General features: G+C 37.2%; 1 protein-coding gene across 1 annotated transcript; it reads left to right on the top strand.

Moving 5' to 3' along the window:
- The first annotated feature begins 3,586 nt into the window (after positions 1–3,586).
- LOC578807 (phe13-bombesin receptor) lies at positions 3,587–25,902 on the top strand. Its single transcript, XM_011670946.2, has 3 exons — positions 3,587–3,784; positions 22,878–23,974; positions 24,367–25,902. The coding sequence occupies exons 1-3, from the start codon at positions 3,759–3,761 to the stop codon at positions 24,402–24,404; spliced, it is 1,161 nt and encodes a 386-aa protein (XP_011669248.2). The 5' UTR covers positions 3,587–3,758; the 3' UTR covers positions 24,405–25,902.

Here is a 25,902-nt window from a genome sequence, read left to right on the forward strand (position 1 = left end):
GGTTAAAGTGAGATTCATGTTTAAAGACTTTTGCTGATAAAAAAGTCACCTACCTACTGAAACGACAAAAAGTTCCAGTACATACAAAACACATGATATACCCACCACCATCCACCCTCCCCACCCACCCCCACGCCGCACAACACGCCATTCCTCGGCATACCACCTCTGTCTCCGTTCATGGGCTCCCCGTAGTCTTTAAAGGCATCGTTTAACAATGTTAAATCTGAGATGCATGGCCCTAAGTGTTACTTTGCATTGTCTGTGATATATGGTCATATTGAAGCTCTAAAAAATTGCGCTTTAAAATTATCATGAAGTACCTCAAAAAAGCAAAAAATCTTTGAGTGACCGGTTTTACCATACTCACTTCCCCAATAGTGTTATAAAAACCGTTAGGAAAACGAATTTTGAAAATTGAAAATTGATTTCCAATAATAAATATCTTGATAATCAGACAGGCGATCGGCTTGTAAAAGTCATGGGGTTCCTGACTGACCTTCAGGTTTATAATTATCACTGCAGCATGAGCTAAAACCAGGATTTTGTTTCAGAATCTGAGACAAAGTTACCCAATCCCTTTAAACGATTTGAAGTACGTCCTTCATGCCTGCAGAAAGGGATGCTTCAGAGTAATCTGGATCACTGAAGGGTGGTCCTCTATTGGACTACACAGTCAAGTGCTTCACACCGCTCAAAACCACATGGATTGTGATACGAATACGTGATGATCCTCCCCCAAGAACATGCTTTCACATAATTTTCCTACACGAGCAAGTGTTAGAGAGGTGTTGCATATTTCATGGCATTACAACTACTCCTAGCGTTCCTATTGTAGAACCACTTTGTCGTATGATTTAAATGTTTCTCCCCAAAAATCACATTTCTCAAATTGAATTCTTCTTTGCATTGCAATTATACTTGCCAACAGCAGAACTGTTTTAAAAGCGACATCTTAGTCCGACCATGAGATATTTTAGAAACTTTGCCTTAATATGGTCAGCAGATAATTTAAATAAAAACTATATATTAATAACTTCTCAGCTTACATTATTCATACATTGATGATTATGAAGTGATGGTTGAGGTATATTAAGACATAAGAATATTCTTTCAATGGAACCTCTGTCGTAAATTTTCAAAGGCTTTTGACTATTACACTAGAGGCCCCGGGTTCGAATCTTGCCTAAGGCTTACATCTTTGTACAAGGCATTTTAACCCACATTTTCGACTCTCGACTAAGGAGTGCAAAATGGCCACTTTGGAAATCGTGAGATGCTCATGGATAAAGCGCCACAACCCAGAGCCCTCCAAAAGAGCAATATACGGATGGGCTTCCTTCGGCAAATGAATATGCGCTGTGGGAGAAATTCCAAATCTAACACGACGAGTTCAATATTTTCTTGGTAAATGCCTCGGGCGGTTAGTAGCATCATTGCCATTATTGGCAAGGTTGAAGGACCAACTTCGTTTTAAATAACTTCTGGCAATAGAAATATAAATTTGTTATATTCTAGACGTGAAAGTATAATTACAGTCCTTTTGTCATTCAATAATGCACCCAATCTATGTTTGAAAACTTATTTTCTGTAGAACTTGAATAACCCTATCGGAACACCTTATTCCCCTGACATGTACATCAGCAGGTGTGAACGAAAATATTAACTTGGTTTTCTTGTTCATGCAATGACGTTTCAAGCTGCTTCCCCCTCTTCGTAATCACTTTTATTTTAATTCGTCCCTTCGTCGCCAGATTCTTCATCACGACCTCCTATCCTATCAGCCAAAAGCATGATACGTGATGCATTATTGATTCTTACTGGCTTGGATGGCAATCGCTTAAAAGCAAAAGAGCGGAAGTTTTCCGTGCCCCTCACATCTTGACATTCTTGGTAATTGGTGCTTATTTCGCCGGAATTGTCCGATGGCATCTGCCCCTGATTCGGGCTTTAAGTGATCATTAAGGACATGATGAGACCCTGTGAGGACAATTAAGATGGACGGTGGTTGGTGAAATGAGAAAAGAAGAGAATACGGAAGAGAGAAAGAGAGGAAGATGCTTAAGTGCGCGCGCATGTGTTTGAGAGAAATATGGATTTTTAAACTGGTCAAAAGTCGTTCAGAATTAGGCCTGTTTTCCATCAAGCCTCTCCCAGTTATAATAAATAAAAAGGTAGTCAGATCGTAAAATTACCCGCTTGACGTTTCTGTATTCATGGAACAATTCTCAACAACATGCAAATCTACAGAAACAAATGGCAACACTCCAACACCCCTTCTATTCAGAAAGACATTTGTATTTATTTTACTTATTTTTCATTCTAGTATTAAATATTAGCTCAATATCTCTTAAATTTCGGCGATGCCGATGTTGGTGTCGATGATGGCAATATCATTGGCAGAAATATAAAGTTGAGTAAAGCAGGTCAGATTTATTTATACCCCGCCAACTGCTTACAGGCAAATCTTAATAATAATCCAACGTAAAACCAGGGAGATCTTCCTGGTAAAACAAATCAATAGTTAACATTTACGTTGGTAAAATGCCTTTTAGCAATATTCAGCGCTTGTTTTTTTGATCGTTAGTTTCCAAGAAAATGAAAATAATAACAATAATGATAAAAAAATAACTTTAATAGCGCTTAACACTACGTTTCTTAGCGAGTTACGTCGTAATTGGATTCGATTGCTAATGAATAGTGGTCACGCTCCACTCCCTGGGGAGTCTTCTGGCCAGGCGCCATTTTGGTATCGCACATATGCCAATTGTTCCATTGGCATTTAACACCTATGTGAAGAGTGGGAAATGTAGATTTATACCTGAAAAAGGACGGCGGGATTCGAACCTCAAACAATATGATCCACAATGCGGCGACGTCCCACAACACCACGACACTGCTATGGTAACAGTAGTTTGTATCCCTTATTTTACCAAACTGTCGCCCACAACAAAAAAAATACGTGAAGCTCCATACACACTTCTTACTCGAGTGACCATGTTAACACATTCCCTGGTGGATGCAAAACAAACGATCTAAGGGGTTCTTATGATGTTGGGCATACACAGAAACAAAATATGAATATATGCAACGCAAATGAAATTTGAAAAAAATATACTGTTGCCCATTTCGGTTGGAATAATTGTGTTGATCTTTTCGTGAAATAATCATGACAATATGAACTGTTCCTGATAAACAGACTTTATATCTTCTCATGTGAAACTGCATTGATCAATCTTTATTGATGAAACTGCATTGATCAATCTTTATTGATCAGTAAAGTAACTATGATATCAGAAATAGTAAAGATATTGGAAGAGAATGGCGCTCATCCAAAGAAAGATGACGTAAAAGCGCAATGGAGAGGTGATCATTTTCAATCTTGTAAGATAGACTTCGAGCGTTCGACTCCACCTCGCGAAATCAATCAGTAACCTGTTGCACGCACCTGTTCGCAAGCGCACGGACATTGAACCAGCATTGTTGGCAACTCAACCAACGGACTATGCATACGAGCGCTTTTTTTTCAGCGCTGACATTCTCTGTTTCGCCCTGTTTTCTCATAACGAGCCAAGACACGGCCGCGATCGGAAGGCCACCGGCGTGTAGTTAGTGAGGAACGTGAGCGGGATGAAACTGGATAGTAGTTCCTGAAAAGCGAGTACTGTCGTCGGAGTGGTGCCCCGCATTGAATAAACACTCGGCTACTGGATTCATTTAAACGCACTGTTGCATCTTGTTTGAGGTCTCTTTTGTAGATGCATCTTAAACAGCCATTAGACGAGTAAGTTTCATGTCTTTATGCGTTCCGTCACATTTTCAATTGCCAGAAAGTAAACATTTGTTTGATCCTTTCAAGTAAATGCTTAGAATCGGATAATATATAGGGGCCTATGTGGTAATTTAGAACCTTGAGGCTATAGCTGGCGTAGATGAATTCTATTATATCGATATTGTTATTAGAGCGCGGGGGGGGGGGGGGTTGGACAATTGAGGGCTAAACAAAAAACTGTTTAATAATAATAGGCGTACATCTGCTTAAGCCTTAACTTTGCCGGCGGATCTGGGAGGGGGGGGGGGGGGGCTGACGTCTCTCACCTGATGGTTAACTCTCTTCAACATTCGAGGACGTCATGGAAATGTCATTTCGTTAATATCAAAATACTCCACATACAAACAAACCACTTCACTGCCCGAGTTTAAGATGGGGTTTGCCCAAACATTGGCAATTTAAGATAATGGCTGGGAAGAGGGGGGGGGGGGGGGTGGGGGGAGCCGCATCTCCCTAGACCTTCTCCCCCGCCTATGATGGCCATGATTGTATTGCCTGTATTGGTTGTGTGTGCATAACTGTAACTTCAAAATGACAGGGTGTGCGAACCTCTTGACATCCTTTTGCACGTAATTTGATATTTTTTAGATGTAGATTATATACATTTAATAGACATCGTAAAAGTTGTGTGTGAGGATAAGCTGTATCATCACACCCAGATTATATCAGAATTTATGAATATAGCGGTGTTAAAAAGAAAGAAGAAAATTCCATTGCACTATATTTGATATTTTTTACTAGATAAAATACATTCAAAATTCCTAATGATAATAATCGTAAAACTATTTTTAAAGTAAAAGTTATATCATTACCCCTGAAATAAACGGCTTTATGAAGCAAGGGGTGTTTTCAATGAAACTACTCTTGCATAAATCGGCCCAGTCATGTGAAGGTTACTTGATACTTTAGAGATCAAGAGTTCATGGATTTTACTGTAACGAGCAATCTGTATTAGTGGTTAAACTAAATCTTTGCAAGTTTGTTGTCATCTCTATAAGAGACCCGTCAAAATTGTTAACCACGCTCATAATATCACCCTCTCCCACACTCGCACAACCCCATGCGGTGCTTTAGATGGTGGGGAAAACAACATTGAAGTAAATATGATTGCCTTGAGAAAACTGGGATATCGTTCTGGGTAAACTGCACAATTCGTATTGCCCCGCGGGGTTTGTCCCCCTTTTCATAGAATTCTCTTGAATTATACCATAACGTACATGTAGTTATAGTTCTTGGCCAGAAGGATATATTTATGGACAAAGCAACGTGTCCATCTTTATATAAGTTCCTTTCAAATCAGAGTTAACATCCCCCTTACATAGTCCTAAGAACTGAAAGCGGGCTATTATAGTAAGGGAACCTTGGGGACACCATATATTCGTGGGGAGCGTGTCAATAGCCTTCCTGATAGAAAATAGAGTACTCCGTTTGTTCGGTTGATTGTGCGACATTACACCCAAGGTACAAATTACGGCTCCCTAAAACATGTCAATTAAAGGTACTATGTCCCTTTTGCAGCCAACCTCAAATTCTGTAGAACTTTGCAGGAATTATGAATAACATGTATGTCCTATCTGTTCCTCATATTCCTCACATTCAAATTATGCAAGGAAACCCGATTTCTTGCTAGACTTCACTGTCAGACACTATTGAGTGACTGACTGGCCTTTTTCTTCTTTGGTAATAACATACATGAAAAGAGTTGTAAAGGGTACATGAGCATTTGTCTACATCAATAACCCACTTCTTGTGATGGCCAAGATTAAACTGATTGAATCTTTGCGCATCATAAAACGTATGACCATTTGGTACAATTGTCTGAAAATCAAGACTATTACTTTTGGGCTCTACAGCCCTATAGTCGATTTGACAACTAATAGTCGTTATTTTCCCACTTGAAGACATTTTCAAGCCCCACCTTTTTAGGGAAGTTCTAAATTAGTATTATCTTTCAAATGCAGTTGGAATTTAACTTTTTCATTTTTTGGCCTGCAAATGGGACATACATGTAGTACCTTTAACTGAAGAGGCCCTAAGGGCGATTTCGTTTTCTTATTTTTTTAGTTTTCTTTCCACAAAAAATTTAAACGCAGTATTTAATTTCACTAATTTGGCTGGATAAAATTTCTGTTCGTATTTATAAAATCCAAAAAAGACAAATTGTGTAATTTCTTTGATAAACACCCGAACAGTCACACGGCAATATAAAGTGTTAAATAGAAAATACATTTTTTTTTCAAGTTTCAAGTAGTCACTAATCAACAACGACATTCGTAGAATCTATTTGTAATTCTAATTTAGCACATGTGGTTTCACATTTCTGATTGAGGATCTGGAAGAAGTCTGATTTCTTTAGAAAGAAAGTGATACTACCCCTTTGGGAGTGCCCAACCGAGGCAGTTGGCGTTTGCAAACCGAAGTGATCACTTCCCTCTCATCATCATCATCCATGAGATTCCACACATTTTGGGCAAGGAGTCAATAGCTTTTGATTAAAGGTTGCTAACATATGAAAAATATAAAATGCGTCAGCATGTAGACAGAACAATAGTTATTTCTATTTTTGTGGAATTGTCAATAACTTTTCAGAGAGACATATAAACCAGAATGGAATATTAGCAGATAAACCAGGACTTTGTCCACAATGTGCCCATACCTGTCTTTTAGAATTATAGTTATTTATCTGGAATTGTAAAAAGGGAAACGTAAGCGTTAAATAATTTAAATGACAACGCAATGGTTGAAAAGTACTGTTAATCAAATATTCTTGACATACAAGGGTATTTCCAACGGCTTTTTTTTTGAGGTCCAATACTGTAACAGTACATTATTGTTTATAAAGAAAAGAGTACCAATAATAAAAAAATACCATGAGTTTTTCTGAATTAAATGCGAAAGCTATTTAGTCACTAAGGCCTTTTACAAACCCCCTTTCTGAATGGGATGATAAAACAATTCTCAAATTGATTATGGGTACTAACTGATATGAAGAAAAAGTTTTTTCGACAAGCGACTACATAAACAAAGGATCACACTTTAAGTAGAGAAAGGTGGCTAGTGAGAAAGAATTTGAGAATTTAGCTATTCAACTTGTTGCGATGCTAAAACTCTTTGATAACGGAGCTTAAATGGCCCTTGGCTGATACATCCTTATGCTATTTACCAATTTTTACCAATTGTTATCCAGAGATATTTGTTCTTGAGAACAATTTTAATGCTTGTGTTATGTTTGTAAGTCGAAAGTCAAATAACGTCATTTTGCTCTATTTCCTATAGTCAATCGAGTCTCTACGTTTTCTTTCATTGAGCCTTGAAGTAACTCAGTCACCCCAATATTTGTTTAATAATGTTTGTTCTATAATGTATTACTCGTTTCTGCGTGAATGTCCTGGCAGACTTCTTGAAAGTCATTAGTGAATAATTTGAAATTGATGTCGAAAGGAATACACCCTTGAGGAAGCGCAGTGCTCATGACAGGGGTCTTTAACAAACATCCGATACCCTCAACACCTACTAAAACCTATTTTGAAGGCATCCATAGTACAAGAACATACAACCTGCAGGTCCTTCAGCGATAATGGTGTTTAAAGTCAATGAAAAAAGAGAGAAAACGGCAAACATTGCACGTGTTTATGCGTTATCGTTGCCTGTATGACTTCGACTAGAGAGAACACGAAATAAAATTACATAAATCTACCAATTAATGGATTAATGGAATCTAATAATTGCACAATCACACTTGTATATACCTTAAAACTTTTTTTGTTGAAATATCAAGTGGAAAGTATCCACTTGCTCAGTTTAAAAGTGATAAAGGTATATTTCAAGTTGAATTTATCCACTTGCTCGACTTAAGAGCATCGACGATGCTTCAATACGATATGATCATCACAAAACATATAGGCAATATCAGATCTATTGGGCTTGTAATAAGGACGCTAGTTTGATTTTTTCGCGAAACATTTTCAAGTGTATTTGCGATAGTAAATCGAAAAAAGCGTGATGCACAAACGCCCAACCTCTACAGGAAAAGCATTATTCTTGTAATGGTTGACGTTAAAATAATCTCAGGTAACCTTCGATTTTTTCGTTTACTTCATTGTCTTTTTCTTCTTGTATTCACCCCAAGAGTATCTTGTTGATATTTCTTCCATTTTGTCTAACACCTCAGACACAGTCCCAAACCAACTACAAACGCACTCCAGACCGGCCGATTCTTGGCCATTAATAGGGGTAACGCAAATTCTTGTTGATCTGGTCCCTGTTTCACAAAAAATGTTATAAGATAATAACAATTACAGATCATAACTTTTTGAGCTACTGAGATCAAGGCATTTGATCGACCACGAACGTATTTGTTATAGAAATTTAGCATTTGTTGTTATTGATCACAAGTTTTATGAAAGAGGACCCTTGTCCGTTTGGTATCTGACTCGATGGAATGGCCGAGGCTTTATCCAAGGGAATTGTATGATATATTTCAATCAATAATTTGATTTTTGCGGGGGAGTGCAGGGATTTCTATGGCTACTTTTTCGAATCCTTGGTGCATTGACCAGGTGGTCAGTATAGATACGCCGTTACAGTAACGTTACGACGTAGGATTACATTATGCCTCAAATCGAAGGAATTGTTTATCGGCTTATCTCAAATACAGAACAAGACTGAACAAAAGTTATCTAAGCAAAAACAAAAAAAATACCTGACAGTTTTCAGGAAAATCGTAGTGACAAGTGGTGAATGATTTTTTGGAGAGAAATCGCTATTGATTTGTAGTTACGAATGATTTGACATTTATTCATACAGTGGTATGAATACCTCCGCAATCATAGATACATTGATCAATATACGAGTACAGCTTTTGACGGGTTTTCTAACGTATATTCCAATTATGCTAAATATGTTACTCATTGCGGATAACGTATCGAAACTAATATCGCTAGCGACATTCGTTTGTCTCTCAATGAATGTCACTAGCGATATTATGTTCGATACATTCCAATTATTTTAATATAACGGGTATGTTTCTGATGAAAGCCACAGGCGAGTAAGAGAAATTCATGTCAGACATTAATTAAATGTTCAATAAATATGTCATTATTTGAGTTATACAGTTTTACAGCTGCGCCTTTGGATAGAAGAAAGTTTCGAATTCATACCACCTACCTTCGGTAACATGAGGAGTGCTTTAATGCATTTGATGACGTATGGCGTGTTTGCGGAATTAATTCATTGCAAAATAGTAGCTTTGGTCCTTCCCAAACCACCTAAAACGGACACCTAAAACGAACACCTCCTTTTGGGATATCTTAAAGGTCAGCTATCAACTAGAAGCTTAAAAACCTATTTTTTAACCTGTAATCGAGGTTGGTGATAACGTATCGCCAATTCGTAAGGTGGAAATTTGGTTCGAAAACCTCGTACTATATTGTCTGTTGATTTTCATGTTGTTTGTAGCACACAGAGGACAAAATTTATATTAACCAATTTGGACTATTTGGGTTGCATTCGAAATCTGAATCAGATATATAACTGGACAGAAAACGAATGAAATACCTACTTGACTGTGGAGAAAATGTGATAATTGAACTGAATGAAATGTAAATTTACAAAGATATTTCGGATATGACGTTGATATTTTTTTATTCCGTAGCTTTCTTTGTCTCTCAAGGGGCTTTCACACCGGGCCTTGCGTAGAGTTGCGTAGAGTTGCGTAGAGTTGCGTAGCGACTACGCCGATCGTACGCAACCCTACGCAGCTGTACGCGGAGGGACGCGAATGGGTACGCGAGATGAACGCAAAAAAATAAACATGTTTAATTTTTTTCGCGTACCTTCGGCGTAGACTTTACTACGCAACTGTACGCCAAGCCTACGCAACTGTACGCCAAGCCTACGCAAATGTACGCCAAGCCTACGCAACAATACGCTACCCTACGCCAGTCCGACGAAGCATTAAAAACGTATGGTTTAAAGATTTTTGTTGGTATATACCTGGATGTAAACTTGGCAGGTATTGATCATTGATCATTCTTGCTTGTTATTCTGTTTGTACTATTACAAGGTATTTCAGACTGACATGTTTTGTTTTGTTATGGTTTATTCAAATTGTGATAATTGACATCTCAGGCTGTTGATATAATAAACAGAGATAAGATTCATAATCTGATGCCTCATGCGAAAATTTTATTATGTTTTGTGGAAATCTGTATCTATTTGTGCTGGTTTGTTTGCTTGTGTGTACTTTTATGGTCCTGTTTGTATGTTTGTAATATAATTTTGTTTAATTGAAATGAGCAAAGAAATAATTTTTTCTCACTCTGTTAGTGAGAGAGAGTAAGTGTTTATGTCAGAAGTATTTCTTTAAACTTAATAAATGACTAACATTTATATCATTACATTGTCACACACAAATACGCTACGGACCAAGGACAACAGATATCGTCTTCAAACTTTCAGGAAACTGTTATGGAATGATATTTTACAAATGAGTGAAGAAAAGGGATATGGTCAACAAATATCAGACTTCTGTCCAAATTTATTCACAAATCAAAATAAGCGCTCTCTTTTGTTGGCGTTTTGAGGTATCAAATCACATCACGTGACCTTGCAATGTTCATCAAAAGAAAGTTCATATATTACCCTTTTGAATGATACATAGTACAATAATGTAGTACATCAACAAAAATGTCTGCATTTTTTGGAAAATAAAATCTTGAACAAATTAACATTACTGCAAAATAACCTCAGCAGTTGCTAATACCTGAACAAAAACTGAAAATTTAACGGTCAAAAACGTGTACGAAATGCCACTTTTTACTATTAAAACTTATGGCAGGTTTATAAATGTTATTTTCTGCACTCACTATTTTACGCAAATTGGCGTTTCAGCCCTATTTCACGCATGCAAAAGAGACACACTGCCCCTTGGATGTCACAGTTTGTCAGAATGTTATTATTATACTAAGATCAAGTTATGTTCACATGTAATAACATGTACAATTCTTTGTACACTGCACAGTTCATTTATACAATAAATTGAACTGTCTTTTTAACATATTTTTTTAATTATATATGTTTATAAAGCGCCAATGGCTATACTCGCGGCTCCTACGAGCGTCTATTGCATATTTACATGGCATTTTCTCCCACAGTAAGCAACCGTACGCAACCGTAAGCAACCATACGCCAGGCCTACGCAACCGTAAGCAACCCTACGCCAGGCCTACGCAACCGTACGTAACCCTACGCCAATTGCCTACGCCGAAGGTACGCGGTGCCTACGCACAGGGTACGTAACTATACGCCGATCGTACGCAAGCCTACGCATAACCTACGCAGGGACTACGCCGAAGCATCAATTTATTCATGAGTACGCAGCTTAACTTCGGCGTAGTCGGTACGCAACACTACGCAACTCTACGCAGATCCGGTGTGAAAGGGGCTTCAGGCAGAGACACATCCTGAAAGAATGTCCGAAAAGGGAAGAGCATGAACATGTATTAGGTTAACATTAGTATTTGTTTGCGAAGTTGCTAGAATTATTTAATGCCAGGACACGATTTCGATGATAGCATTGTCTATACCTTGTGCAGTGTAGACTATAGGAAATTTGTTAGAAATTGAACCATTTAAAAAACCTCAACTGTGTGAATGCTCTTGACGCACATCGTATTCTTTTAAACGAATGCGGACATAACTTACCCGATGTAAAGATCTTCTTTAAGAAAAAAATGTCACCTTTACTTGTAGATCTTTAATAGGCACTTATCTTATGTCCATGTTTGTTTTCTAAATTACGGCGGACGTAACATCTAAATCTTTCCAGAAGTCACCGACCTAGAATACGACTCTTTATAAAGGTAGTTTTGTTGTATCACTCGCTCGTGTATATTTCCATCGGGATTATGTACCCCTATTCACACTTATTATACGTTGACTTATTGAAATGTACGTCTTTCAGAAATAAAACATGAACAGGTTCTTGAAGGTGAATATGCTACATGACTTGTTGCCCGATCACCTAGTCTCTAAATATTGTGCTTCAGCAGTCATGACAGTCATATATTTATTCTTTCCAGTCACGCGTTTAGCCAGAGTGTCTCTTGAGGGAGGCAATGTAACATTGCATGAACAGCAAATGAAACACATAGGATCAAATTTTGTTTTCACGGCCTCTCTCAGGAGACAAGTTCCCAAGTTTCTTCTCCTGATTTAATCGTTTAGTCGACAAACCACGTTTCAAAGGATGAATTCTTCACCCCCAAAATGCTTTTCAAATCTTAGGCTGCGTTCATGCTTAAATTTTGAAGGCAGAATGAGCGATCTGAAACGCTCATCGTAAACGCTCATCGTGATCGCAGTTCCACGATGTAGTGTTCATGCTTACTTCTCCAGGCAATTCTCCTTGGGTGGCCTTCAGCTGGATTCGCAAACCTGTGTGCGCATGCTACGTAGACCCACTAGAGGTCAGTGCGTTGACCCCATTTAAACGCGTTTACAAATTGTAAACGCATCTTTTTGTGAGTTTACGATCGGCGTTTTTCGGTGATTCTACAAAAGTGAGCATGAACGCAAGCGTGTTTTAAACTAAACGCGTAACAGATGCCTGATTCTGGCCGTCAAAATCAAGCATGAACGCGCCCTTAGTTGATTGACATTTTGGGGCCGAAATCCCAAATTGCGGTGATAAAGGAAAATTCTACGATCGCATAAACGTGGTTTAACACATGGTAGATTACCCAACCACTTATTATCAAGAGAAGGTTTGATAAGAAAACAAATTTTTGGACCATGGAATTATGCCACATTTGTGTGTAGTCCATATACCCATCCATGTGTTCAGCGATGCATGTGATCTTCGGCGAAATTTTATTATTTGTTCTCAATTTGATCGTTAAAAAAACTTCATAGTATACCTCCAATCCTATGTTCTACATACTCAACCTTTCTCATGGCTTAGAGTGTAATCGCATGAGAACCCAATTTATCAGTTGGAGGAAACAGATAGGTTCCCTTAACATACTCACCAATGATTTAACTTGAAGTTGAAAAAAACACTAAATTTGGGACTCAAATTAGTTAGATTAATCAGTCTAATGGGCCTAATCAACTCCATCATTCGTGTAGGGTTTTAGCGTCCATCAATCTTAGCCGGGGCGTTTACCGATTTCTTTAAAAAAAACAGCCCCCAATCTAATGATTGGTTACGGTTGTTAATCTGGTAGTCGGATCGTACATTGTGGTATCTCTCAACCAACATCATTCCAGAGTTTGCTAAAGGACGAATTAATCAGCTTTTCCTATTTAAAGCCCCACTGTTCTACTTGTAGCTACTTGCTCCCTCTTTATAGAAAACTTCCCCAATCGGTGCCTGTTGGTCCCCCATGATCCTCTTTTTCTTATGTTAATTGAAAGCTTAGTTGATGAGATAGCCACCTGTCAGTGACCTCGCTAGGTGGTCTAATCCCTTCTGGCTGAACTAGTACAGACGACCTTTAAATTAGCGACAATTCCACTCTTTCATAGTCAAGAAAAATAAAAAGATATATCAAATGAATCGGTGAAAATGACATTACAATAGTCAACAAACGATTGCCAGTTTGAAACCGAAAATATTATAATAATTTTCAATTTGCCAATTTATAGACCTCACTGATTATTTTCATGTTTCAATTCGCTCTTATTACTAAACTGCACAATGTTCTATAATATGATTAGACTCGAATTTCTCATTGATTTGTTGCACTTTCTACTCTTGTGTGATTTGTTATTCAGAGTATAAGAATAAAACGTCACTATATTTTAGGGATGATTTGTTATCGTCCGTATCCAGAATGTTCTGACTTATATACATATATTTGTACGATATTACATAAAGCAAAAACATCCCAATTTTAGTTTTGTTAGGATAAAGGCCATTTCTGTTGCAGTAATTTGTGCCGTTCATACCTAAAATACACTGCCAAACTGATAGATACTTTACCTTTTGTGGAGTTGTTACTTTTAACTCTGTCTGTCGTCATGTAGTCTCGTCGATTTGAATGAGGTATTACATACGAACGATTTAATTGACTTAAGAATGAAAATCTCTAGATCTGCTATGCGGAGTGGAATTCGTCACCTCTTCTTTCGTGTACAAATTGGCAATATCGGTTGTATTTTCTACATTAGATTCACATTGGTTCATTTATAATACATTTTGATTAGTCATTAAATAACTGCTAATTTGAAGAAGCAAAGTTGAAATAGACAATTATGAAAGGATCCTAGAAATGATTTTGCATTCGGCTAGAACGAGTCACGCGCGAGAGAATCTTTCAATCCATCACAGCCTTGCTCCTTGAATTTATAACCCGTTTAGCATCCAATAGAATTATGGAATAGGCGCACTAGAATGCCATATTCCTTCCATCTCTACATCGGTTATATTGTTTGGCGGCACAGTGCTAGTTTCTTTATAATCTAAGCGATGAGTTTGGTAAAGAATTGATATACGTGATCGGTCAGTCTTAATAGTATTGTATCGAATGTTTGGACAGCACTTCCGTCATCACGATCTTTGTCAGGTTTTTAAATGTGTCTTGTTTCAAATAGTTTTATTATTTCTATTTTTCTGGAAACGTGTTATTAGAAGTACATTGAATGTATCAATGTCTTAAAAGGGCATTTTCGAAGTCGGCGATAAACTATAAATTGAACAAAATCTACCTTTTGTAATGAACAATAGATCAGACATCACATCTCTTTCGTAATTGTGTGAATGTTTGTACATTCTGCAATCTAGATAATGTCATTAATTAAGAGTTTCTTTTAAATTGTTGATGACAGTAGCCATGAACCATATTTGGGTTTATTGTTGTATGCAGAAAACCTCAATTTAGTTTTCTGTCATCAATACTCGTCTTCAAACACATTTTTTTGGAAAATCCTTGCAGAAGTTTTTGCTTAAGGACATCCTCTTTTATATTATTATACATTTCAAATTTGTTGAGCTCCTAACACTTTAGAGATGCTTTAAATTCTTTATTTATTGCTTGATGCATTCCAGTGATATCTGTATCATATTCAAATATAATAGTAAAATTGTCTTTGACTAACATATTGCTAATCATTAATGAAAAGAAGGATCATCAGCAGTCCCAATACCGATCATTGGGGCACTCCTAAATATGTATCACTCATGTTTGATTTATATATTTTTTTAAATAATAATAATAATAATAATAATAATAATAATAACGTTTATTTACCCAGGGTAGCCACTTCAGTAATGAAACTGTTCTTCCAGCGGGCCCTGCATAACATAATGTTATTACTACCCTTCTCCAATCTAATATGCTGAGCGCCTAGCTAGAAGGCAGAAGGTCCCATTGTTATAAGTCTTTGGTATGACTCGGCCGGGGTTCGAACCCACGACCTCCCGTTCATGAGGCGGGCGCTCTAACCACTGAGCCACCATACATATTGTTTTCAGTCACTCAAATAATTATCAAACTTTTTCAGTGTTTTTAAGATAAAATGTTATGAATAATACTATCGAAAACCTTAAAAATGTATAGGTAAAGTCAAATAAGAATTTCTTGATTCTCAAAAACGTTTGATATCTTACTAGTAAATCGAAGGAGAGCCATATATGTCGAGTATTACCTTCTCTACAACCAAACTGTCGAGAATAAAGTAAATAATTTGTTGTTATAAAAGATCTTGATATATTGTTCACACATTCCAAAAATTATAATAACTGAAATCAGTATATATTATCAAGACACCAACTTTCTTTTGAATTGTAACAACTTTATCTACGTTGAGTCTTTCAGGAGACACACCTTCTTCAAATGACAGGTTACGTATATTGCACATAGGTTTCAAGACTACAAAACTTTGGCATTAGTTGCATCTTCGTCTGGGCTTTTGTTTTCTTTCATAGTTAGTCAAAATATTTCTTTTATATTTCCGAAATGGGTTAAACAAATATTGATATGCAAAAGATTTGATTAAAAGGTACATCAATGTCAATTCGAAATCATATAGTAGCAAGGGGTCTAAACTGATCTTATATCGACTGTTCGCTATAGATTTTTGTCTAAATTTCGTCGTATCCCATTTGGTAATATAATCGAAATAATAGATTGGTGTTATTAATTTAGGAACCCGTTACATCCTGTATTCCATCCCGAGGGAAGAAACAGGAAGGAAATTATCGAGGACATGCATACATCGTGATAGTATATGAAAGGAAAAGTTCTCATGAAAAGGAAAAACATTTGCATGTTTAAATCAAATTGATTTGAAAGCGCTGGTCGATGCGTGTGTGTGCGTGTGGGTGTAAGAATGTCTGTGGGTAGGTGGGTTGGTGCGTGTATAAAACTGTGTATTGCCAGGACCAGTCGAATGACATGGGCACTGTGCTGGTTAATTCATTTGATAATAAACACCTATTTTCACACGCACCCACCCATATGCACGCTCACGCACACCCAAACACTCCACAAATCACACACACGCAAAGAACAGTAAAAAATACACATTCACATTTTCTTTTATTTTAGTTCAACAAGAATCAATTATTATCTTTGCAGTATTGCAACGGCTCTTATCAAAGTAACTTATTCAAGATTTAAATGATTAAGAAAAGCGCCCCACCCCGCAAAAAAACACGATAAAAGCCAACCAGAATCTTAAAAACCTCATAAGCTATTAAAGATTCAAAGGGGTGGTAATTTTCACACCCAGTAGGCCTATATATTTCCAGCACATCCTTTCTTCGAAGCATTATAAAGTGACGCGGTCTTTACATACATTGCTCTTGGTATACTCTTGGTACCTATGGCCGACAGTAAATGGTCATAAATAGTGTACGGTAGTATTAATGACGGCGAAGTTATTACTCTAGGGCTGTTTCGTGAAGCCTCTTACGGCATCGGAGGGAGGGCTCATCTATCAAAAAGAAAATCGTCTGTTGCACTTCCGTACTATTCAATCAGACATGTTTTCGATTTCAGCGTCTAATTTTACTCTCTATAGAAATATGAGACGAATGGACGACCTTTATATGATGATTATGCTTTTGTGGAAAGAATATACGAAGATAACAGATTTTGTTTTAAAGAGTGGAATATTTCTAGGGCGAAGTTGAACTCTCATTGTAATGACATAAAATACTAGCTTGCTTGTGTTCATATTAATGATTCTGATTTAAGAGCTTACCTGCAACCTAGTTCTTCCCCTTTGGACATGATAATCTTACCTTCTATCTAGTTACGTCATGGCCTGGACAGTCAATACCTCCGCCCCATTTGCCGCCCCCTAGGGAATGATTGAAAAGGGATCTTTTACTAAAATATCAAACAATATGGTGCCAGGCACCCGCTTCAATATAGTGTTTTTAAGTGTAATACAACCCTTGTAATAAGTTCAATCATATGAAAGCAGAAAAAAAAAGATAAAACAGAATGACGACAGTTTGAAATATATCGGACCAATGATATGAATCTTATGAATGTTTAAAATATGAGAGCACTTTTATATGCAAATCTCAAATACCAACTTGGTCAGTGACGTATTCGCAGATAACTCCCGTTTGTCGTGTGCAAAAATCATCATAAATTTATGTTTTTCCTCCTACGCGCCTATGGATATCATATCAATGTAGGTCCTGTTGTTCTCAATTTGTTGGTTAAAAAAACTTCATAGTATACCTCCAATCCTATGTTCTACATACTCAACCTTTCTCATGGCTTAGAGTGTAATCGCATGAGAACCCAATTTATCTTTAACAGTTGGAGAAAACAGATAGGTTCCCTTAACATACTCACCAATGATTTAACTTGAAGTTGAAAAGACCACTAAATTTGGGACTCAAATTAGTTAGATTAATCAGTCTAATGTGCCTAATAATAATATGACAAATAATAATAATATGACAAATCAACTCCATCATTCGTGTAGGGTTTTAGCGTCAATCAATCTTAGCCGGGGCATTTACCGATTTCTTTTAAAAAAACAGCCCCCAATCTAATGATTGGTTACGGTTGTTAATCTGGTAGTCGGATCGTACATTGTGGTATCTCAACCAACATCATTCCAGAGTTTGCTAAAGGACGAAATTAATCAGCTTTTCCTATTTAAAGCCCCACTGTTCTACTTGTAGCTACTTGCTCCCTCTTTATAGAAAACTTCCCCAATCGGTGCCTGTTGGTCCCCCATGATCCTCTTTTTCTTATGTTAATTGAAAGCTTAGTTGATGAGATAGCCACCTGTCGGTGGCCTCGCTAGGTGGTCTAATCCCTTCTGGCTGAACTAGTACAGACGACCTTTAAATTAGCGACAATTCCACTCTTTCATAGTCTAGAAAAATAAAAAGATATATCAAATGAATCGGTGAAAATGACATTACAATAGTCAACAAACGATTGCCAGTTTGTAACCGAAAATATTATACTAATTTTCAATTTGCCAATTTATAGACCTCACTGATTATTTTCATGTTTCAATTCGCTCTTATTACTAAAATGCACAATGTTCTATAATATGATTAGACTCGAATTTCTCATTGACTTGTTGCACTTTCTACTCTACTTTCTACTACTTTCTACCTTTTACACTGTATACCTCCCTTAGTCGTAATTTCCAGAAAGATTTATTTTGTTGTTGTGTGCTTGAACAAATGGGAAAGTTGTCTGCAGCTACATTACACAGATATTACTGATCCAGCCAATTCAATGAGCCCAAAGCTATAGGGATTGCAAAATTTTAAAACTTTATCACTTTCCCATTTTTTCATTCAAACTTTCTCCAGTCTACTTGTATGATTTTTTTGCTTTCCTCTAAGATCACTTTGCTATCAAGGTTTCATTCCCTTTAAATAATCTTTGAAAGTTGTACAAAAGAACCGTGACGTATATGGGGAGCGAGGGGGGGGGGGTACATTCCGTGGTTATGTAAACAAAAACGGAAAAGAGAAAATGAAGAAAGGGGGGGGGGTAATTTTCGCATCCCATTTGAGGAATGAGTGAGTAAAAAGCCGCTTGTCAATTTTAAGAACTTCGAAACTCTACAGTTTAGTTAGAGACGAGTAATAAAATGACAGTCACTCCAGATAAATGACGGCAGTCCTACTGAAATTTCTTTGTCATATTTCATATTGGTCTCAATTATGCTTCTCACGATAATCAAATGAACACTCTCTGACCCTTTCATGCCCCGACGAAAAACATAATACCGGCATGGCGGAAATGTATTTCTCTTGGTAAAAATTGGTGAAATAATATGGGAGATTCCACAAAAAATACAGCGTTCATCTTCAATAAAGTGTGTTGGTGCGTTGAATTTGAAGAGCATATCCTATTCAGTTGAGTCTTAACTAGGCAAACGTTTGTAAAATGATATAGGAGATTCCACAAAAAAATACAGCGTTCATCGTCAATAAAATCTGTTGGTACCTTGAATTTGAATGCGTATCTATTGGTCCGGACGTTAACCGAATTTAATTTGCTTTCTTTCGGCAGTGAATATGAAAACGGCGTAAGAGCCGGGGAAAACCCGATGTAGTGGTCAACATGTACGTTCCAATCATTTCCACCTGGTGGAGAGATCCGAGGGTTACCGTGATTCAGTTCGCTTCCTCTTATCAGGCATAGGTGACGGCAAATACTTAAAAATAATGATATTTGCATTTAGGTTTGGAAACTACGATTTACTTTTTAGTCAAAATTACATTTGTCTCGTTATGATATCATTTATTCACGACCAGAGATTAAATCTTTCATTAAAGGTGTCAAACCCAGGACACTCCTTTTCTCTACACACTGATTCATTTCTAACAAGGACAATTCTCCCTTTTCATATCCTTGTTTTTCCCAATGTTTTGAATTTTTTTGTCCGGATTACCTTATCACATCTTGATTTATTTTCTTGTTATTCCTAGTGTCATCCTCGTGTCAACCCAATGGATCCCCATCCATGACAATAATTGATTCTTTGATAGCCTCGGGCTTTGACATTTTGCTTTAAAGTTTGTATTACGCGGCATGACAGTATTGATGAATTAGATAGAAGAACATAAACCTGAATTCAATTTGTCCGGATTAGATCAAATTATTCCTTCCGTCGATACTATTAATTTCGATATCCATTGAATTCGTGGAAAGTTGAATACTCTGTTTCAGATTCAATATGGCATTCCTTAAATCTTAATCCTCTATCATAAACTACAACTGAACCCTTTACGGCTACAATCTTACTGATGAACATTTAAAAACACAATTGTCGCTAATTGCTCGGTTAGAACCACACCCCTTCACTACCCTCCACCTTTAGTCGAACAACCGAGTAAGACTTATTCACAGAACTGTCACGAAAAAATATTGATAGGAATTTCAAAATGTAGGTCATGGTTCGACGAAGCTTACTGGTTTCATTTGAAGAATAAGCTATTCGATACTTAGCGATCCACAAAAAAAAAAACCCACAACGTGTTTCCGCTTCCCAAAGGCGATCTTTCTTTTAATCAACATGATTAGAAGTTGTTTCTTTGAGGAAAATGCCTTTGAGCACGATCATAAGGAACATTGTAGATGTGGTGGGTCAAAATGGTATTACAAAATCACGATTTCAACGAAATCATATAAAATCTGAAATCTCACAAAAAATGTTATCCCAGCTGACGTGCCTGCCAAATAGCTAGATGATCAAATTAGATGAGATAATGTTATATGACACCTGCCAGAAGCCCATCATGAAGCCTATGGAATGATTCAATCCCTTTGGAGTGTAAACATTGTATAACATCAGATATTGTTGATCAACTTGTACAACTAAATGGCGTAACCACTCTGAGAGAGTGATGCCTCTATCAAATGAAAAAAATAGGGAAGCACAGGAGGAGATATTAAAATAAGTGTGAGAGAGGGCGGGATACTTAAAGAAACAAGAGGATTTTACTTTGCCATTCATTGACTCTCCTGGCTTGGTTACATTGCTTCCATGCTTTTCATTCGGTTCGTATAAGCCCATTTCCGGTTTTTTACCATGTCTCTCCAGAAATCAATCTAGAAATTACTAAGGTAATTAAGGACATCGTGTTCCGAAAACGTGCTTCTTCCAATGGTTCTTTTTTCAAGGAATCAAGTGGCCATGCACCAATAACATTTAATTCGTCTTGCAACATAATTGGCCACATGGCATAACTTGATTTATATATATTCTCTTGTAATGGGAACTGCGCCGTACGAAAAAACAGTAACTTCTTTCTTTACTTTCTTGACGGTGATAACATAACAAAGAACAGTATTCTTTCTTGATTATTTTGTGGCTCTGAAAAGAGCCGTTTGTCACTCCAGCCAGGAGAGAGAGAGGTCCGGCCGGGGTTCGAACCCACGACCTCCCGTTCATGAGGCGGGCTCTCTAACCACTGAGCCACCATACATATTGTTTTCAGTCACTCAAATAACTATCAAAATTTTTCAGTGTTTTTAAGATAAAATGTTATGAATAATACTATCGAAAACCTTAAAAATGTATAGGTAAAGTCAAATAAGAATTTCTTGATTCTCAAAACGTTTGATATCTTACTAGTAAATCGAAGGAGAGCCATATATGTCAAGTATTACCTTCTCTACAACCAAACTGTCGAGAATAAAGTAAATAATTTGTTGTTATAAAAGATCTTGATATATTGTTCACACATTCCAAAAATTATAATAACTGAAATCAGTCTATATTATCAAGACACCAACTTTCTTTTGAATTGTAACAACTGTATCTACGTTGAGTCTTTCAGGAGACACACCTTCTTCAAATGACAGGTTACGTATATTGCACATAGGTTTCAACACTACAAAACTTTGGCATTAGTTGCATCTTCGTCTGGGCTTTTGTTTTCTTTCATAGTTAGTCAAAATATTTCTTTTATATTTCCGAAATGGGTTAAACAAATATTGATATGCAAAAGATTTGATTAAAAGATACATCAATGTCAATTCGAAATCATATAGTAGCAAGGGGTCTGAACTGATCTTATATCGACTGTTCGCTATAGATTTTTGTCTAAATTTCGTCGTATCCCATTTGAAAGAAACAAGAGGATTTTACTTTGCCATTCATTGACTCTCCTGGCTTGGTTACATTGCTTCCATGCTTTTCATTCGGTTCGTATAAGCCCATTTCCGGTTTTTTACCATGTCTCTCCAGAAATCAATCCAGAAATTACTAAGGTAATTAAGGACATCGTGTTCCGAAAACGTGCTTCTTCCAATGGTTCTTTTTTCAAGGAATCAAGTGGCCATGCACCAATAACATTTAATTCGTCTTGCAACATAATTGGCCACATGGCATAACTTGATTTATATATATTCTCTTGTAATGGGAACTGCGCCGTACGAAAAAACAGTAACTTCTTTCTTTACTTTCTTGACGGTGTTAACATAACATACAACAGTATTCTTTCTTGATTAACTCAAATCAAAGTCTTAATTACATTGGTTAACAACTTGTTAACCAATGTAATTAAGACTTTGATTTGAGTTATTTTAACACCATCCACACAACTAATGTTGGCATGGTTGCAGTGTGGCGTTTAGCAGAAACCGACAAGTTATTTTTCTCAAATATATTTATTTAAACAAATGTGCAGACTACGTCATTTCAAATGGTTTGGACGCTCTTAACAAGTGACCTTCATAACAACCTTTTTTCGTGGTTGCTGAAAAGCGTACATTTGCAATCAGGCTAAACCCCCATGGGTGCGTGACGTAGATTTAACCATCATTGACGTTTTTTAAAGCTATTGAGGGGGCACTGGCCGCAAATGAGTGACAAAGGTAAAAATCTGATGGATAAAAAACGAGGGAGCAAAGTGATCAAAAGGGCATCGGTGTGACGTGGAGTGAAATGTATTGTCTGCTCGTCACGTTAAAATTTCAGATCACTTTTTTTCATTCTCTGTCTATTTATTAATCGAAAGGTTGAGAGACAAATATCACATTCTGATTGCAATCGACACAAATGTTTCTCACCCGTTTCTCTTATTGCATCTATTCTGCAGGTCCAACTGGTTTTCGGCAACCATGACTACTTCATCCGAAGATGTGCCATTCAACGTGAGCCTAAACGAGGGGGACGAAAATGGCACTGCTCCCTTCAACTTGGTGTTCCCAACACCAACAACCAATGTGGCTTACATGGTTGTTCTCTTTGTTGAATTGATCATTGGCGTCCCAGCCAATGCCAGCCTGATCTTCTTAGTGGCCCGAGTTCGAGAGCTTCGGACAGCACCCAACCTGCTCCTCGCGAACCTGGCCGTTGGGGATCTGATCTTCCTGGTTGCCAGCATCCCTGTGACTATCTCAATGGAGCTCAACACCTACAAGTCATCCATGATGTTCTGCAGATTCCAACATGGTGTGTACTATGTGTCCTTTGCCGTATCAGCACTGAGCCTGACAGTAATAAGCTTGGAGAGATACGGCGCGATCGTCAAGCCATTTACGCTCAAGAGCGTTCGAGAGAGTGGAAGCACAGCCATAATTTGCGTCGTGATCTGGGTGATATCCATCTTATTATTTGGCGTCTATCCGATGTATGTTGCGATACCAGGATTCTTCGGCAACACTTGCACGATGCCGTATCTTCGTAGAGACTTCCAGACGTATTTTGTCTTGCAACTTGTTTTACTCTACCTAGTGCCGGTATTCTGCATGACGACGTTCTACGCGTTCTGCACCCGCGAGCTCCTGCGAAAGCGCCGGATCTTGGGGCAAAGGACGGCGGCACGAGCGAACAGCGACCGATCGCGGTCCCGCGTGGCATTCAACCTCATGTTGATCACATTTCTCTTCACTGTGTGCTGGTTGCCGAACTATGTTTACTATCTGTGGTTCATGTTCGTGAGGGATATTGCTTCATTTAGATCGCCTGTTTTTAAACACCTGAAGAAGGTTAGGTCTGTGTTCTACTACATTGCATCGTGCATAAACCCCATGGTACTCTACGCCATGAGCACTTCCTTTAGACATCACCTGATCGCGACGATGACTTGTGCCGAAAAGAAGGGTGTGAGAATGCGAAATGGCTACAACACTCGCGACACACAACGCTCTGTCACGTTGAAAAGCACAATCAGAATGCCGGAGCAATCAACAAGTAATTCAGTTTTGTGATTATCTTTATTTTATTTTGATTTAACATTTCCCCTTTCTTCTTTTGTTTTGACTTTTGTTATGTTCTTTTTATTTTCAAAACTGTTCTCTAATGATTTTCGACTCACAATCCTTTGCAGTGTATAACAGACACTCTACACCCTTTAAGCATTCTGTAAAATGACATCACCAGCTACTAACTTTAATTTTGAGTTATTTTTGCGTTGGGCCTGCTCTTTCATCTCCTATGACACCTTTCATGGAAATATTGAGACACTTATCAATGGATGAGAATGGTCAACTAACACTAACAGAATGATAACCCAATGAATGTCAAAATACTAACTTTCAACGGTAATCTAATGGAATTTTTACCGTTTCCGCTTCACTCCATAGGGCTGGCATTCCTGCAGATGTATGAACTAAAGCCATGACGTGCGATAATCATATTGGAGAAGCGAAAGTGCATCAAGGATTAATTACTTCATGATCTGCTTTTTGTGCTATGGTATGAAAGTTCTGCGTATGTTCCTCCATTTGTCCTCTTCGTGGTGGAACAATTCGATTTATGTAGCAGCTGAAAGCATCTATACAAGCATGTGAGATATTTTTGTATTCTCTGTTTAATAGCAGCTTTAACCATTCTGTGGAAAGGTATAATTCTTCATTGGACTGTTGAATAGGCATGTGCCCCGAGCACCTGTCATGGAGAATCGCTGCAAGACAATCGAACGTGTGCCTGACCTTCACAAATCAGCTCGAAATCACAACAAAAAAACATAAATAAAATAATAAGTCTTGTTAATAATTGTAGGAAAACATTAGTTTTCACATATTTTCGATAGAATATATTTCAAAGCATCTGTCTATTTTTCTTGTGAGACGATGTGTACAGTTATAAACTGTCATGGTATTGGCTGCAGGATTTGAGGAAATGTTTAAACTGGTTTAATGTAAACCCTGTTCAATACTGGTACCTGCCGGATATCTGAGAGGCGAATGCTTTCCTTCAAGAAAGACCATTTCTCGAAGGAAATCATCGAAACTTCATGATTGTTTCTACCGCGTTTATGTCTTAACGAGACTGATGGATTCGACGATCCTGACATTAACACTGAAGGATCAATCGCCTTAAAATGTCCAACTCCCCACAGTTACTTTGATATGTTGCTTTTCATGCTGTATTATTCTGGCAATTTGGAAAGTGGACTCAACGTTTAATAGCATATCAGCCGCGTTTTCGTGGAAATCGACAATCAGTAATTGCTACAAGAACAGTGAAGACAATCGATCACCGGTGAAAGCCCAATATTTGAAAAACTTTAGTATACATAATTAATGTTACATAGTTTACCACTCGGGATGTTACCTTTCCTTGTGAAAAAATACATTCTCTAAACATAGTTTTGTATTTGTATTTATTAGATAACTTTATTCATATGGTACATGAATATTTTGTTTTTAAAAACATAAGCATTATTACAAATATTGAAATATTTGTTATAAATATTTATGAGTTTCAATCAGCATAAATGTTATCAAGTATCTCGGATTGTCATTAGACGTTTGATCATTTTTTTGTTACTAAAGTAAATACACACCTTGCATGCTTGACGCACAACAAACACGACTGCTAATCAAGTTGACTGTTTTGAGTGACTTTAATGATAATGATTGATTTTAACGTGTGAAAACCCGACAGGCAATTAGTATTTTTTTATATTAAGCTACTGTTAATGTTATTTATATCAATAACAGTTATTAACATGACCTATGAATTAAAGAAGACAGTGAAATCAGCGATAAACACTCAGTGACTCATAATAATGATTTTCGAAAAGAAATATTTCAGAATCAAAGCCATACTCAGTCTCATCCAATTATCTATATAAATTTATATAAAATGTATAGAATTATGAGTTTATTTTGCTA

The sequence above is a fragment of the Strongylocentrotus purpuratus genome, unplaced genomic scaffold (genome assembly GCF_000002235.5).
Source record: "Strongylocentrotus purpuratus isolate Spur 01 unplaced genomic scaffold, Spur_5.0 spur5_scaffold_9, whole genome shotgun sequence".
Taxonomy (NCBI): Eukaryota; Metazoa; Echinodermata; class Echinoidea; order Camarodonta; family Strongylocentrotidae; genus Strongylocentrotus; species Strongylocentrotus purpuratus.